Source organism: Copadichromis virginalis, linkage group LG16 (assembly GCF_057382275.1).
Source record: "Copadichromis virginalis isolate Kocher_CV1m ecotype Utaka linkage group LG16, C_Virginalis_male_GT1.1, whole genome shotgun sequence".
NCBI classification, from domain to species: Eukaryota; Metazoa; Chordata; class Actinopteri; order Cichliformes; family Cichlidae; genus Copadichromis; species Copadichromis virginalis.
This window is the reverse complement of record NC_140633.1, coordinates 18432388-18448589: the sequence shown is the minus strand read 5'-3', so window position 1 is coordinate 18448589 and position 16202 is coordinate 18432388. Positions and strand designations below refer to the sequence as shown.

Sequence of the window (16202 nt, the reverse complement as noted above, 5' to 3'; positions counted from 1 at the left end):
CGTGTTAAATGGTAAATGGCCTGTATTTGCGCTTTACACATTCAGTCATCCACGCATTCACACACACATTCACACACTGGTGATGGCAATCTACATTGTTAGAAGAAGTCTTATGGAAACAACAGGAAATCATGATGCAGAAATGGCTACAATGCTGTGCAAAATTCTTAAAAGTCAAAAGCAATAAAAAATAAAATAGACTTTATTGTAGTTTTTCTTTTTTTGAAGTGGTCTTGAGGAGCAGTTCTGAAGGTATTTCAAAGTTTTTCTTTGGACATTGGCTACTTTTTCACTCATTTCCAGTGCAGTCCTTGCACCTGAGCGTTTTCAGAGGAATGTTTCTTTCCACTTAACACCGACCCATGACTCATTCAAGCTTAAAAAAGACACCCAATTCAAGGGATGAGCCGGAACAAATTGTAAATCGTATCTTTAGGTATTTTGTTACAAGCAGCATGTCACAAAACAAATAATATCTACAGCATGCAAACGGTATCTCAAAGTCTTGTCACATTAAGAAATTTGAAAAAGTCCAAAAGAAACCTTAGAGATGCACCTTACTCTTCTTCACTGAAGACTCATCAGAAACGGTGTCAACGGAAGAGTGGCTGTCAATGTATGTTGCCATTTTCCCTGCAGCATATAAATAAATGAGGGATGGTTCAAACTTTTGCACAGTACTGTAAATGAAAAAAATCCCCAGTTACGTTTCTGTTGAAGCAAAATGACCACAGTGCAAACAAAAGTGTTATTCTGTATATTTATTGATAATAAGACCACTGATGGTGACTTAGTCGATAGTAGACGGCATGGTGCAGTTCTTCTTCGGGTGTCTAGTGACCCCATGTGTAAGCAGGATGGTATTACAATTTAGTATTTACAGGAAAATATCAGTTCAGAGAAAGGTAAAGTAAGTTTAAGGGTGCTGGAAAACATACATTCACTAAATAAATATACAGTTTCAAAAGCAACAAGCTTTGAAAAGCCACAACCAAATACTGACCAAAACCGAATAACAACAGGATCCACAGAGTCTAGACGCTCGCACTCTCTCGCTTACACGCACGCTCAAAGTTACAGAGATAGTCAGCTACAGAGGAACAAAGTCTCACACGCACACGCATACCGAAAGAGAGATAAAAAACCACTTGGTGAAAGTGTAAACTGAATGCCAACCGAACTCTAATAAATACACAGCTAAACTGCGCGTTACTCTCAACGAAACATCGGCCACGATTCTTTTTTTCAGTGCGGGGTCTTCCTATAAACTATTAAACAAATACAGCACAAAGTGTGGATTCAAAACTGTGACACAACATTTATACTGATTAGCATATTAGAATGAGAAACGGTATGTCATATAAATTACATTTCCGATACATATCTACAGCTGATGATGACGATGATTAAGCATGTTGCATGGCACCACACACAATACAGTAGATGAACACGTGTCTTCTTGCTAAATCTGGCATCCTTTGCCGTAGCAGACCGCTGACGTTAGCTCAAACCAGCAGAAAACAATTGGCGACCCTAATGATTCGACATGACACTAGCAAGCTGTAAAGCGCTGCTCTGCGAGCTCTTAACCACTAGAACGAAGCAAAAAGTAAGACGGGTCTCTTTAAAGCTAAAATCTGCCAGTAATTTCTACATTTTCTACATAATAACACGAACACGAGTACTAAAACATCACTAAAGTGTCAGTATGCGTCATATAAGTGCTTGTTTCCCCTTGCAGACAACTTTCATCCTGTTTTCCATCTGTTCTCTATATCAGCAACACTCTAAATGTGCTTGCAGAGACTGTGTAAAAGTCAGGGCCTTTTTTCTGTATTTAATTCATATTCAGGTTTACAAGTATGACCCTCAAAAAACCCCAGCTGAAGCACATGTGGCCTTTGATTGCTCCTCAAAGGAAGCTGAAGAGCAGTAACCTTAACGATTACTAATTACTAGAGGTCTAATTCAGAGCCTGAAAAAACCCGGTCACACCAGTATTGAAGCAAAATCAGTACATTTAAATGAACTTGCAGTAGTGAAAAGATGTTTAGGTGACGTTTGCATGTTTTTCTGTTTTGGTTTTTTTAAATTTTAAACTGGATAGTCCAATTTTTTTCTTTAATATTTATTTTAACCCTCATCTACCAACCAAAAAATGTAGATACAGTTATCAGACAGCTTTCAATGGTATAATCTGTGTTTTGTAGAAACTGATTGAGTTAGCATCTACACTAATCTAAGGAGCTTGGAAAGACAAGCGTCTGGACTTCTTTAAGTTTCCTGGAAGACGTTTCACCTCTCATCCGAGAAGCTTCTTCACTTTTAAGAGCAACTAGTGAAGTCCTATGGGAATGTCCCCAAGAAGGTCATGGAACCTCTATTGATCCTCTACCTAATCACACGAGCCAAGGTGTGAAAACAGGTGTGGACCAAGGTTTCAGGTGAACCCACTGTGAAACCTAGCCCCACCCTATCATGTGATTTCCTGAGGTCAAAAAGCCCAGGATGTGAGTGGGCGTTAAGGCGTCTGGGAAGGGATCTCAAAACTGGATTATAGACAGTTGGTGTCGTAAACCACCACCTCTGTTCAACGCTGGTTGTTCACAGTGGACATAGATGGCTTCCTTAAATCCTCTTTCAAACCGCCTGTCTTCTCTGTCCGACATGGGAACACAGGCATCCTTGAAAGAGTGTCCTTTTCTTTTAGATGCAGAGATGCTATCTACACTAATATGCTAATTGGCAATTGGTGTGACCAGGCCTTTTAGACTGACCTCAAAGGTGTGACTCGCTGAACGGACTGCATTTCATTCCATGTAAAACTAATGACAGACTGTAAAATGTGCGCAAAGTTGACTGTTATTTTGTAGTTTGGTATTTGTATCCCACACTAAAGTTTCCAAATACCATTAAACCTGTGCCATTCATATTTAAACTACCTAAATACATTATTTTAGACAAGAAAAATATATCATGCTTTGTCTTAAGGTTAAAAATAATCTTTCCCCTTCTTTTTCGGCTTCCTCACTTTTCATATAAACCTAAAACATACTCCTCAGTGCATGTAATCAATTCACAAAGTGTCACAACCAAAGGATACACAAGGATGAGCGACAGCAAAGTCAAATGCAACAACTGAATCTACCTAGTAAAAGGATTGCTCTCAAGCTTTAGCAAAGTCATTTAGTACAAACATGTGCAGTGTTTTTTTTAAGCATGCTGCAGCCAACTGAGAAACCAAGTTTGAGCCCGCTCATCTACCCGAGACCAACACCGCTGTCCACTCAAGACAACTCTGGTCTACCTGCTTGCCGTGGGCCGTCCTGATCTGAGATACGTGCCGGTGAGCAACTTCTACATCGAGCCGCGATGGAACGTGTGGTATAGAAAGCTGTGGTGCAAGTGAGTCATGGAATGGTGCTTTACAGTAAGATACATTAAGATATTACATTAAGATCACAGGCAGAGAGACGGAGGGACGTAAATTCCAATTCGGATGTTGGGTAGAGTTTCAGGAATTTACTCTGGTCGTGTGTCAAGAGTCTTCGTCTCTAATTCTCTTCGACTCCCTCTCTGAAAGATAAAGAAGAGTTCACGTTGTAGAATAGAGAGAACAACGTTTTTCTTTAAATTTACTTGGAGAGGTGATCTTTGGTTTTTAATGGCTCCTACCTGCCACCTCACATCAGCTACACCATCTCATACTGATTGGCTGTGATGATCCTGGACAGACAGCAGGCCAGCAGCATGCCAATCAGCTGAAAGACAGAAAAATCGGCGCGTTGAGGATTTATTTATACACCAAACACCAAACGTGCACGCCGTCACCTGCAAAAACCTCAAGTCCTACCTGTGAGAACGCAATCCCAAACGTCACTCCTGCGATAATGGCCATGTTGGTCTCCATGAAAGAAGTGACCAACTCAAAGCAGCCCTGGAACACAGGGGGCAGGTTAGTCCGCAGAGTGTACGGGGACATGTTATATGAGCAAATCAGAGGCAAGAAGGGTATGTGGGAACGTATCTGAGGCAGGTGTTAGTATATGGAGAAGGCAGGGATTTGAAAAGGCACGTGAGGACGTCTGATGTAAACATAGCTACCTTCTAACCTGTGAGTTTTATCGACTGTCTGACAGCAGATAGATGAGAAGGAGGAAAGCAGAATACAAAAACTGACCTGGTGGTACACCTTGCTCGGGGCTACAGTCGCGTTGCGAAGGTCTTCGAGGTGGCAGTCAGAGGAGTTGAAGCAGCAGCTGGCAGGAATGCCATTTGAGGGATAATACACGCTCTCAATCCAACTCGTGTAGTTATAAACGCCACAGCAACGCAGCTGAAGAGAGGCGGAAACGGAGAAAGATCAGAATTATCCTTCAATAAATCCACATTAACGACGAGTCAAAAATACAGTTTCCTTTGTTCAACAATTTCCCACATCTTCTTATGTACATCAACCATTCACACCTACACCCACTTCAGTGTCACCAATTAACCTAGTAAGCATTTTTTGGACTGTGGGAGGAAGCCAGAATACCCACCCTGACACAGGAAGAACATACACACTGTAATGTTGTAAGACAATGGGTGTTAACCACCACACCACCACGCAGCGCAGTGTCATTTCGTTTTCAGCAAACGCTGCTTACAAAGGTTCAGCATCAGACCGACACACTTCAAACGCATGAGCCGTGTATGGCAGCTAAGCAACAGTGCCCATTGTTAATAGTCTTATGCCTGATTTAGACACTTTGTAAATCTTTCTAGAAAGATTTCTCGGTCTACAGGAAATGAATTTCTCACTGCATGACATCCACTAACTGGGGTGGCGACGGTTTGACCCTCGGTTCTTTGAAGCCAGGCAAATGTGGGTTGTGCTGTAAAGGGCTTCGAGTCATGGATCTGATTATAATGTGATGTGGCTTTTTGTACACAAACAGTGCTTAAAAAACAATTGTTTGATTGGCTTTGTTGGCAATAAGAAAAATAAAACGTGTACTGACATCTGTGAACCTTTAGCTTTAGTCGCGTGTTTTGATTTTCTGCTGCTGGATTCTTTAGCTGTTCATTCCTTCTTTATTAGCTTATGCTAAGACTATTTTTTTCATATCCTCTCTCTCTTTCTCATCCCATCTCTTGCTCCTTTCCTGCTCCAAACGCATCACATCAGCTGGCAGAGGCGTGTTCTTTCCACAGTTAAATCAATCTGATTTTGCCACAGTCCCTATGTGCGAGCCAATCATTTCCGTCCTGTCAAGATTTTTTAAAACTGTTATTTCCCCTGCTGCTGTCAGCTGTCATTGCAGTGTCAAATCAATGCAAGCCTCCTCTACCCTCTTTAACCCCACTGCCTGTGGGTCTCATGAGTAGTCCTACCCTACCCCCCAGAACTCCACAATCATCCTTAACCCTTTGCTCCACTGTCATAAGCATATGTAGACTCCAACGGTGGCGGTGGGGAAAAATACCACTTTAAAGTGACGATGTCTCATTTATTTAATCTTGAGGATGAGGGCTCACCTTGTGCTGCAAGTTATCGACGGCACGGCTCGCTTCATCCTCGGCATTGTAGTGCTTCACCGCTTCGGTGTACGTTCTGCGGAAGGTTCCCTTGATCTGCGGTTTAGGGGCGATCGTAAGCACAGGCATTAACAAGAGAAAGGCTGTTTACTGAGCTACAGTCTTAAAAAAGAAAGAAAATTGGTACATGCATACTGACCTCGTGGCGAAACACAAATCCAGAGATGCCCGCCACTAACTCAGCGAGGAAGACGAGTGACAGAAACATGGCATACTGCAGAGAAGGAAGGGAAGGAGGAGGGAGATTTGCATAGTTAGTGTGAAAACCCTCTGCTTTAGATGAATATCATTTGCCTATGGTTGTACTACTACACAACACACACACACACACACACACACACACACACACACACACACACACACACACACACACACACACACACACACTCCAACACATTTACTTGACTGTCATTAATGGAACAAAGTGCCCTGCAGCAACCCCTCTGTGGGATAGCGGTCAACCATTATTCCCTGTATAATGTGACCTGAAGCTAATTAATCAGCATCGACACCATTCACTGCAACATAACACCCCCTCCACCCTCCCCCTCCTCCTCCAACAGCCTCTCACCAGCTTCAGCATCCATGGGCTTCCTCTGCAGGTGGCGAAGCAGCCAAACAGGCCGAAAACAATGATGACTGTCCCGGTGCCGATGAGGACGTATGGGGCGTTGGTGGAGTTGTCGGCTATCAGAGAGATGTACGGGCCCAACATCAGCTTCCCCCATACTCCCACCGCCAGCAGGATAGCTCCTGTTATCTAAAGGGTGGAGGTTGTGAGCGAGACAGATGTTAAACAGAGAAGCACGGAGAACAAGAATGAAATTTGCGGAGCAGGCCTTTATTGCTGCACCTCTGCGATATTATGGTTTACAAAAAGTTGTGTTTTAGCGCCACGGCAACAGGGAGGAGGAGGAAGGGGATCAATACAGAACAAGAAAGGAGTGCAATTAGAGTAAGGAGGAGGAGACGGGAGACCGAAGACACACATTTATCTGGAGTACAGGATGGCGATCACCTTCACCTGCTTTACACACACACACACACACACACACACACACACACACACACACACACACACACACACACACACACACACACAGCAATACACAGAGGAAGAGAGAAAAGGAAAGAGGACAAATCAAAGAAGCTCTTTGATCCGAGGCGAGACGCTTCCTCCTGTTGCGCCTCTCTTAGCATTTCAAATGAAGGCTACGGATAAAAGAGCGTGTTGTACGAGGCAGCTGAAGCGGCGTGTGTCTCAGCTGGGTATGTCTTGCTGGCATCAGAAAGAGAGCGGGGTGTGGAACGGCTGCTGATGAGCTGACTCCAGCGAGGGCCAACTCATCATCCTAACCTCCTTTCTTCCAAGAGGAGGCTGTTCGCCGTCCTGCTGCCATGGCCCTCTGACTGGAGGGGGAGCAGCCTGTACAAAATGTCTCTGTGCAGCCTGAAACCTTTAAAGCTAATGAGAGAAATACACTCGGCTCTCTGCGGTTCCCTCTTAGCTATTAGTCACTGATGCAGAAGCGAAACAGAAATGATTAACAGCAATACGGAAACCGGGGCTGCCTGTAAATTCAGAAAAGCCTCCGTAGGTTAATGGTGGTGTTAACAACATTTACACTTTGCCCCCTTGGCAGGGTGCACACACAATGCCTCGACAAAGGTCTTTCACCGTGACTAATAGCCAGCCTGTGCTTTGACTGAGCTGCTTTGTTCTGACTTGTTTGTTTGCAGGTTTTGAGCAAACCTTAGGTGTCCTTTTGACCTGTAGCTTCAGAATATAATAATAAAATGCAGTTGCGGAGTAAAATGGCTCAACGTAATTGTTGCTCATGCAAAAATGCGCTTATGAATTTTCCTATCAGCATCATGGCACGCCCAGACAATGAGGTCAGCTACGGCCTACGGAGAGGCAAAGCACTTTAACTGAACTAGCGCTGTATCTTCAAATTCCTTGTTTGAGGCTGTAAAAATAATTTGCATGAGTGATTCATCCAATAACCCCTGGGACAGACTGCCGACCTGTCCAGGGTGTACCCCGCCTCTCGCACCGTGACAGCTGGGATAGACTCCACGCATCCACGACCCTGAATGGGATAAGTGTGAAAAAAATGGACGGCTGGATGGTTCTACCCATTATGTGTTCGATGCATCATGCAGCAGCATTGGGTCTGACAATGACTATTTCAGCACTTTACTCTGTGCATGCACATAAGTTGACTTGTGCTGTCTTTAAATCATTTGCACTGTAACAACACACAAAGCACTACAAATTGACATATTGTAACTTTAAAGTTGATCTCAGTACAAACATGAGGCAAGAACTGATGAATGATTAATTCAGTTTCTCGCTCTGTTTTGGTCTCTATCAAATAGCTGTCTTGTTATCTGCTCTACAATATTAACCACTGAGCTGCATAATTTATCTGACCCCAGTTTGATGGCGAGCATGCAGTGAAATGTAGCTCAATCACAGCTTTTTTGGCTGATACCAGTCTCACAGATTTGGAAAGAAGGTTGTTGAAAGCAGTGAGACTAAACCAAACTGTTAAAGTCACAAAACAAAAAGCTAAAAGACGCTAAAGAGCTGCAGAATCTCTGTGGCTTCATCACTACAACTCATATTATATACACTCATCCAATTATTAGTAATAGAGTAATGCTCATTATATGTATAATCAGGTGTAAGTAGGCAAGGAAAAAGACTTTTGGCAGCAGAAGCCTTCTGGTTTCTATCTGTGTGTGCTTATGGTTCTATTGACTATATTATGTAAACTAATTATGTTCGAGCAGGCTTGCAGGTAAACAGTCCATGTGGAGAGCAAAAGCAGGATGGCATTTGACAACTATGATCTTTTTTTTTTTTGAAATACCTTAAAACAGAAATCTTTTACAGTCATTTAATCTTGACTAAATAATAAAATTCAACACATTTTTAGGCAACTTTCTGTGACATATGCATGGCTGTCTGTCGCCCTTATGAACTTGAATTGAACACTCTACAAATGAGAGACTTCAGAGCAGGGATTTCAAACTCATTTTTAATTGTACAGCCCACTTTGACTTTAAGTGGACCGGACAAGTGAAACTATATTATTATTATTATTCTTTGTTTTTCTTGATTGATGAACATTTTCTTCTTTTTCTTAACAGAAATCTCTATAATAGACAGTGAAAAACAGTCATTTAACTGTTTATCTATTACTTCGCTGCTTTGGTGCCTTATGAATGGCTGTGGAGGAGGTCTTTATCAGAGGAACAAGCGGTAAAACTTGTCATTTTTGTAAAGTACAAAAATTTATGTTCGACATCATATTTTCAGTCATCCAGTGGACCAGATTGGAGTCTTTGCGTGGCCGATTCTGGGCCCTGGGCCGTATGTTTGACGCGCCTGCTTTAGACCATCAGCATAAAATGATCGATTCGCCTACCTCTGTAATGCGATAATAATCGACGCAATTACATTTTGTTGAGAGACTGTTTTCGGACACTTTATAGATGGACGCTTCAAATTAAATAATTGACAAAGAAATGCACTTCATCACTTCACTGATGCAAAAATCATTTTAAAAATCCAATAGTGCCATAAAGCAGCTGTGGACAGTGATTTGCAACATTACCCCCTGAAAGCCAATACAGTGGAGAGAACATTTCTGGTTCATAAAATCTATTTTTTTCCCCTCCGCACTCTCAATTTAAATCTATACTGGAAAACCAGAGGACACTGAAAGCATTCAGATAACACAATGTGATATAAGAAAGATATATGGGCTTCGAAATGTGGAAAGGAGAAAAAAAGCAGGATTTTTAAGAGGCTCCACAGATGCAAAAGTTTAAACACTATGACTAAATGGGACAGGCCTGCTATTATACTGTCATAATAGCAGACCTAATAAAAGAAGGTACAAAGTGTTGGCTAAACTGATGCAACTTAACATATGTAAGCAAGCTGTTTTTTTCAGTTCCCTGCTCAGCTGAACTGAAGGACTGCGGGCTGATGATTAGATTCTTTAGTAATGACAGCTACTCTTTCTATTAACAGTGAATCTAATAGCCAGAGCAGACTGTCATTCCGGAGAACAGTCCTCTTGATGACGATCTACTCACTGTTTATGGCCATCAGCGACAAAATGTCTCTCCTCAAAAGAGCCGCTGCCGCTGCATACCAATAAATGATCATCTTGTCACTGCTAAAGTGCTAATTTTAAAGTCAACTGGGAAATCAAGTCAGAGAAGCATGGGGCAAAATCGTCTCGACTTCACTTCTGCTGCTGAATTTCAAACACCTCTGCCTCCTCCTCCTTCTCCACCCCCCTCCACCCACCCACCCTCGGGTGTTTTGTTTGAAATTCAATGCCCGACTGGCCACCCTGGTTCCAGCACAGAGTTTAAAACAGGTCACCCTCCTCTCTCTTCCCTCCTCCTCCTCCCTTCATCGGCCTCATAAAGAAACAGAAGGTGCAATGACAAAATATATGACTCCACCGCCTGCTCTGCGTTCCCCAGCCCAGTATGTGCACACCCATGTATGTGTGTTCTTCCCAATTATGACATTATTTGCCACGAGAAACCCATAGAAACACTTCTTCTGCACTAAATGCGGTGCCAGCGCTCTCTCCGAGCTCTGCCCTAAGGGGCTGAGGACACCCAGTGAGCCGCGAGACTCTTCTGCACTTTTGGCGCACGAAGCATGAAACCTGAAGCTGTTGATGTAAGGGAGTGCTAAAAGACCATCCAATCCAGACTAAATATAAAAGTTCACACGCGTGACACCGGTGCATGTCTACAATGTAGGAAGACACAGCACAACTCTTCTATTCAAGAGTTTTTCGACTACAGATCCTAACTCGAAGGGCTGATCTCAGCTTTAACGACGTTCTACAAAGTTAGGGTTAATTCAGTTAGGATTTATTCAGGTTTTGCTCAAAGGAAAGTATTGAAGCTTTTGGGTTTTCTTTTTTAGCTTTCTAGGGTGAATGTTCAGGGTGAGTGCAGAGGGGAGCTTTTAGATCATTTCCCCCTGGCTATATCTGGCTGCTACCAAAAAGACAGACGGGAATAAGTCTGTAATGCGCAATTATGGCTAAAAAAGATCAGTCACACAGTACTGTGTTCAGTGCTGCCTTATGTTTGTACTGTTCCCTGCATGATCATATTTGAAGACTGGGCTGATAATCAAAAGGTAAACAGAGGAAAATCCAAAGCACTGCAAATCAAACAGAGATAGCATTTCACTCCTCACTTCACGGATTAATCGCAAACGAATTTATCTCAAAATTTGGTTTTAGCGATTCCTTGAGTGATCTGCCGTTTCAAATCCTCGGGAAAAGTAGTATAAGGAGTGTTAAATACAACTGAGCAGAATCAATTTTTTTTGTATTATTTTCGAATCGGAAAAAGAATTTGCAGCTTAACACCCTAGTGAAAAAAGAGCTGGCAGAAATATTGATTGTGCACTACAAATTTAAGGCTTTTGTAGCGCTGTGTTGGTTTGCATAATTTGTATTTGCGCTTTCATTATTAAGCGTGTAAAATATTCAAACAACTCTAACAAGCTTGAATTTGGTATGACAACCTTTATGCTTCAACACAGCCTGACCCCTCTTAGATATGTTTTCTTGTTATTTCTTGTTGAGGCCCGGGCTCTGGGGAGGCCCATCCATGACAAGATCTCTAACAACACTGGCGAAAAAGCCACCCCAAACCACGACAGAGCCTCCGCTGAGTTTTACAGATGGCTGTAGACACTCATTGTTTTGTACATATTGTCCATGATCTTAACCAAAAATTTCACATTTTTATTTATTGTTCTATAAGATGTGTTGCCACTGATTTTTAGTCTAGTTCCTGACAGCCTTTTAGGCATTTTTCATGGATTCATTAATAAATAAATGGTAATAAATCAAGTGCTTTAACAAAGTGAGTTAGGTGCCTTTTATTATAGTTGAATGACTCATTGGCAGTGTTGGGACTAACGCGTTATTAAGTAACGCGTTACAGTAACTACGTTATTATTGTGGTAACGAGCACGGTAACTAGTTATTATGCCAAAACCAGGAACGCGTTACTCGTTACTGGGATTTAGATAGGGTCGTTATTCGTTACTTCGTGTGGTGGCTATCACGGAGCTTCCACAGATTCAATAACATTAGCAAGTGGTGGAGGCCAGCAGGTGGATGAGGGAAAGGGGAGGCAAGAGGAGAGACCCGAAGCGACTGCCGGTCCGAGTGTCAGGTGAACTGAACTTCAGGTAAGAAGTTATGACCTGTAGTCCATCTGGGTCAGACATAAACCAAGTTTATTTTCGTTGTGCTGACTTTTTCCTACTGGGTACTAGCTAGCATGAGGGAGTTTCTATACAGCTGGGTGGGTGCTATGATGTTACTGATGTTGAACTTTGTTTTGTTCATAAGGTTAAATATTAGAGTTGCCAACCGTCCCCTAAAAACGGAATCATCTCATATTCAGAGAAAATATTACGCGTTTCATATTGAGGTGAAAAGGACACAAAGTTATTCTGTGTCTTTGCTGCACAGCTGCCTCTTCTCCTCTCATCCTCTCACCCTCCCTCTCCTGTTTCTACTTCAATCATTAAACTGATCAATGATCAGCTGATCGACTTTTCTCTTTTGTTTGTTTATCGCCCACAGAAAGGCGAAACCAGCTGATGTCGCGGTAAACAACAGCAGCACGTTTAAGCTTGATCAGCTGATGTTAGAATTTAATTAATATTAATTTCTAGTATCAGCTGATGTTTGCTGGAGCCACAGCTGTAAACCTGCTGGTCATGATGTCGGTTTGAATATGTGATGAGAGGGAAACATGAAGATGAAACCAAGAGATGTCCTTACTGAATCATCAGAGCTGTGATGGAGAAACAGGTTTACCTTTTAGGTGACATGAATGAGTTGAAGGGAAGTTATGAACTGTTTCTGAGAGACAAATAACACCAGGATCCTTTTTTCATGTAGCTGACAGCTGGTAACTGTGCAGGGGCGGATCTAGCAAAGTCTTACCAGGGGGCCATGTAGGGCGTTAACAGGGAAAGGGGGGCACAAAGAAATACTTTCTTATTCTCATTTAAAATGTCTCACTTTTAAAAAAAATAATTATCTGAGTCTTACAACAAACGATTGATAGATTGATACATTGATAGATTGATACATATATACCATGAAAACAGTGTACATCACTGTCACAACAGTGTTTGTTTTCATTCAAAGGCTTTATGATTTTTCCTATGTCCTGGGCCGATTTTTTGTCCCAGTCCAGCCCTGTATGCAGCTCATCTGCAGTCTGGTGTTACCTACATCTTCCTATTCAGAAGGCAGAATTTCCGAGTTCTGAGTACAATCGAAAGCACCACGACTGCAGTTTTTGTGTTGGATGTAAAAAGCGCACATGACGCTGTGACGTAGGCTAGAATCATAGCGGCGGTCAACAACGGTCCAGGTGTGGGATTTCTCTCGTGGAAATGTGCACATTATCTTTTCCTTTCTATTGGTAGGTGGCACAGTGCACTTGTGGCAAGTAAGCAAGCTAGAAGACTGGCAAAGTTATGGAAGGAACACATTAACAAGAGAATTCTGAGTAAAACCAAAGTTACTTTCCCTAGTAACTAGTTACTCTGAAAGTAACGAGTAACTTGAAGTAACTGAGTTACTTTTGAGAGAAGTAACTAGTAATGTAACTAAGTTACTAATTTAAAGTAACTTACCCAACACTGCTCATTGGTAATTATTTTGTGGCTTAACAAACAAAAATATTCCTCTGAAAATGGTCAGGTGCATGGGCTGGCAGCCAGTGTCCAATGACAAACTCTGAAAGACCTTCAGGAAGTCATTTTTAAAAAAATGACAAGAAGGTCTGGCTGCTCAGAAAAAAAAAGAAGAAAGATATAAGAGATGGCTCAAGACTTTTGCACAGCACTGTATCATACAACACAACAGCACAAACCCAAAGGACAACCCTAAAATTACAACTCTTCTGCATAGCCAGCAACTGAAATTGGAAAAATAAAAAAACCCTAAAACAATTATGTAGTCTATATATTATTGACTGATGTATATTGAAACACATTTGAATGATATTTCAATATAAATTAAATATCTTGTTCTGTCTTCTTCGGTGGGAGGATTTAATGAATTTCCCTCTTTATGTTATATTAAACTGAATATTTTGAGTTTATGGACTGTTGGGCAGACAAAAAATACTCTTTTTCTAAGTGTTTGCTACATAAAACAATAATTTGGAGTAATTGCTTATTGCATCACCGCTTTCAGCAAAGTGCTGGATATTTACATCCTTTCACAACCACAACAAAACAGGGAGTCAACAAAACTAATAAGCAGTATCTGCATTAACGTCACATTTAAAGCTAACAGGTATTTTACTGCTAACAGGAACGCTGTATCTCAATATGACACTGCCACTGTGTATTTACAATCCACTATTTCAGATAGAAATACTATCCTGTTGACTACACCGCACTTATATTTGTTATGCAGCTCTACAGATTATGATTTAAAAGCTGACAAAGCGCATATAAAACACACACACAACAGTTTTTATGTGGTTAGTTAAACCACACAAATCTACATTTAAATGAGTGGAACTAGTTCTGCTGCTTCAAACAGCAACATTCCTGTAGAACAGAAAGGTTGGTGAGCACAAATATAATAGTTAAATGTGGGTTTATGTCTATGCAGACAGCAAAGGATGTGTGATTTTTGATCATTTATCACCGATAAACGCTGTATTATCAGAAACAGATTGCATGTAATTGCTAACTTGAGCCCCTGATGCTGTCTTACAACATTTATTCCAGGTTTTAGTCAGAGTGTTGACAATATCATTTTGAAGACAAAAAGAAGTGAGATAACGTTATCTTATTGGATAAAACAGATCCTGAGTGTTTAACTTTGAGGACCTTATTTGCGATCGTAAAATCGCAATATTTAATATCATAAACCCTAAATCAACCCTTAGTTATTCTCTAACGGACTTATACTGCTGGGGATTTCCATGATGCACTGAGTGTTTGTCTTTCTCTCACCGAGTGTTTATGCACCACTCTGCAATTAATTATGAGATATTATTAATCTCTGGCTATCTTCCACAGCACGTCCTCTGTCTTGTCTCCCTACCCTCACCCCCAACTGGTCGTGGCAGATGGCTGCTCCACTCTGAGGCTGGTTATGGTGGAGGGGTTCTTCTTGTTAAAAGGGAGTTTTTCCTTCCCACTGTTGCCAAATCTCTTGCTCACAGAGGGGCGTCTGATTGTTGGGGATTTCGCTGTATTACTGTAGGGCCTTTACCTTTACATAAATAAAATTAACATCACAAAATGTAAAAAAAAAATTTTTAAAAATCGCAATATGGTAGAGTGAAGTGTTGCGACGATAATATAGCGGGATGTCTGGTGAGCGCCACCTTTAGTAATAAGTAATTAGTACACAATGACTCGTTTTAAATTTGATGCCTTCACGCATTAATATGAATCAGCTAATCGCATATTTTTGGTCGTTTATTCATAATTTGTAGTCCTTTATGTAACGTTTGAGTCTGGAGCGCAACAGAGTAGCATCATGTACACTTGTTTCTGACGATGAAGTAAAAATAAATTCCACCACTGAGGCTACACCGACGGTGCGAGGGCCCTTTAAGAATCTATACCAGCGACCCCGAAATCTATAGTATGTGGCCGGGGAAAATGGGCTCTAACCAGGGCCTCATTGCACAGACCAGGCCCTTAACGCCGGAGTTAAACCATCGCAGTGATGTTAACATCATCCACCTCGCTAACTGATACCAACCATGATGCTATATGTGATATAAGCTACGCACTGACGCCCAGCAGCCAAAACGGGCTGTGAGTAACCTTAACCCCCGTTACATAGCCCGCTAGTAGATAGCAAATGTCCCACAGACGCCGAAATAGGCGGCTTTATTTCACCTGTGTGGATTAATATCAAAATTGAGCGTTTATTCAAACGACGGAATGGATCCGTCGATGATGCTGGCACTGTCCACTCCTTCATCGCGCACAACAAAAACAGAGCAGCGGCGGATTGAGATGGACTGACATCTTCCTCCGCAGGGTATTTCTTTTGTGTTTAAGAGGATAGAAAAAGGCTACCTACCCAAAATACGAACGAGTACACGATGAGGAGAGTTTTAAGGCAGGTGATGACCGGTTTGGTCTCCATTGTGGATCTACGCTGGACCCGCTGTGGTAAAAATTAACAGGAGCAGAAAAAAACAGAAACGTCTCCTGCGAGCTGTCGCGTTGCGCCCCTGCTCTGATGCAGCCGCACGGCGTCACTAGACCTGCTCACAGCTCTCAAATCATGATCACTGCTCTTTTTTCATTTAGCATCAAACAGCAGCATCGATTACTGCATGACGCCAACAGTTTTTAATAATGCTGAATTTCCTCAGTGGCGGAAGAAAAATATAGATCCTCGGGGGTGACTCCAGTAAAAGCTTCTTAAAGTGAGTGAAAATAACAAATACTCCACTACCAGTCAAAATTTACACTCCAAAGGTTATTCAGGTAAAGTGAGTACCATGCATTGGTGTGTTGTTAAGTTTGCTGACTTACAAAGAAATGAACA

The 16202-nt window shown here is 41.8% G+C and overlaps 1 protein-coding gene across 1 annotated transcript; it reads right to left on the bottom strand.

Moving 5' to 3' along the window:
* Positions 1–746: 746 nt before the first annotated feature.
* tspan7 (tetraspanin 7) lies at positions 747–15935 on the bottom strand. The gene is made up of 8 exons (XM_085435714.1): positions 15729–15935; positions 6152–6340; positions 5720–5794; positions 5521–5616; positions 4181–4336; positions 3854–3937; positions 3676–3761; positions 747–3576 (listed from the first exon to the last, which is right to left on the bottom strand). Exons 1-7 carry the CDS (start codon positions 15792–15794, stop codon positions 3693–3695), a joined length of 735 nt encoding a protein of 244 aa, XP_085291840.1. The 5' UTR covers positions 15795–15935; the 3' UTR covers positions 747–3576; positions 3676–3692.
* Between the last annotated feature and the right edge of the window lie 267 nt (positions 15936–16202).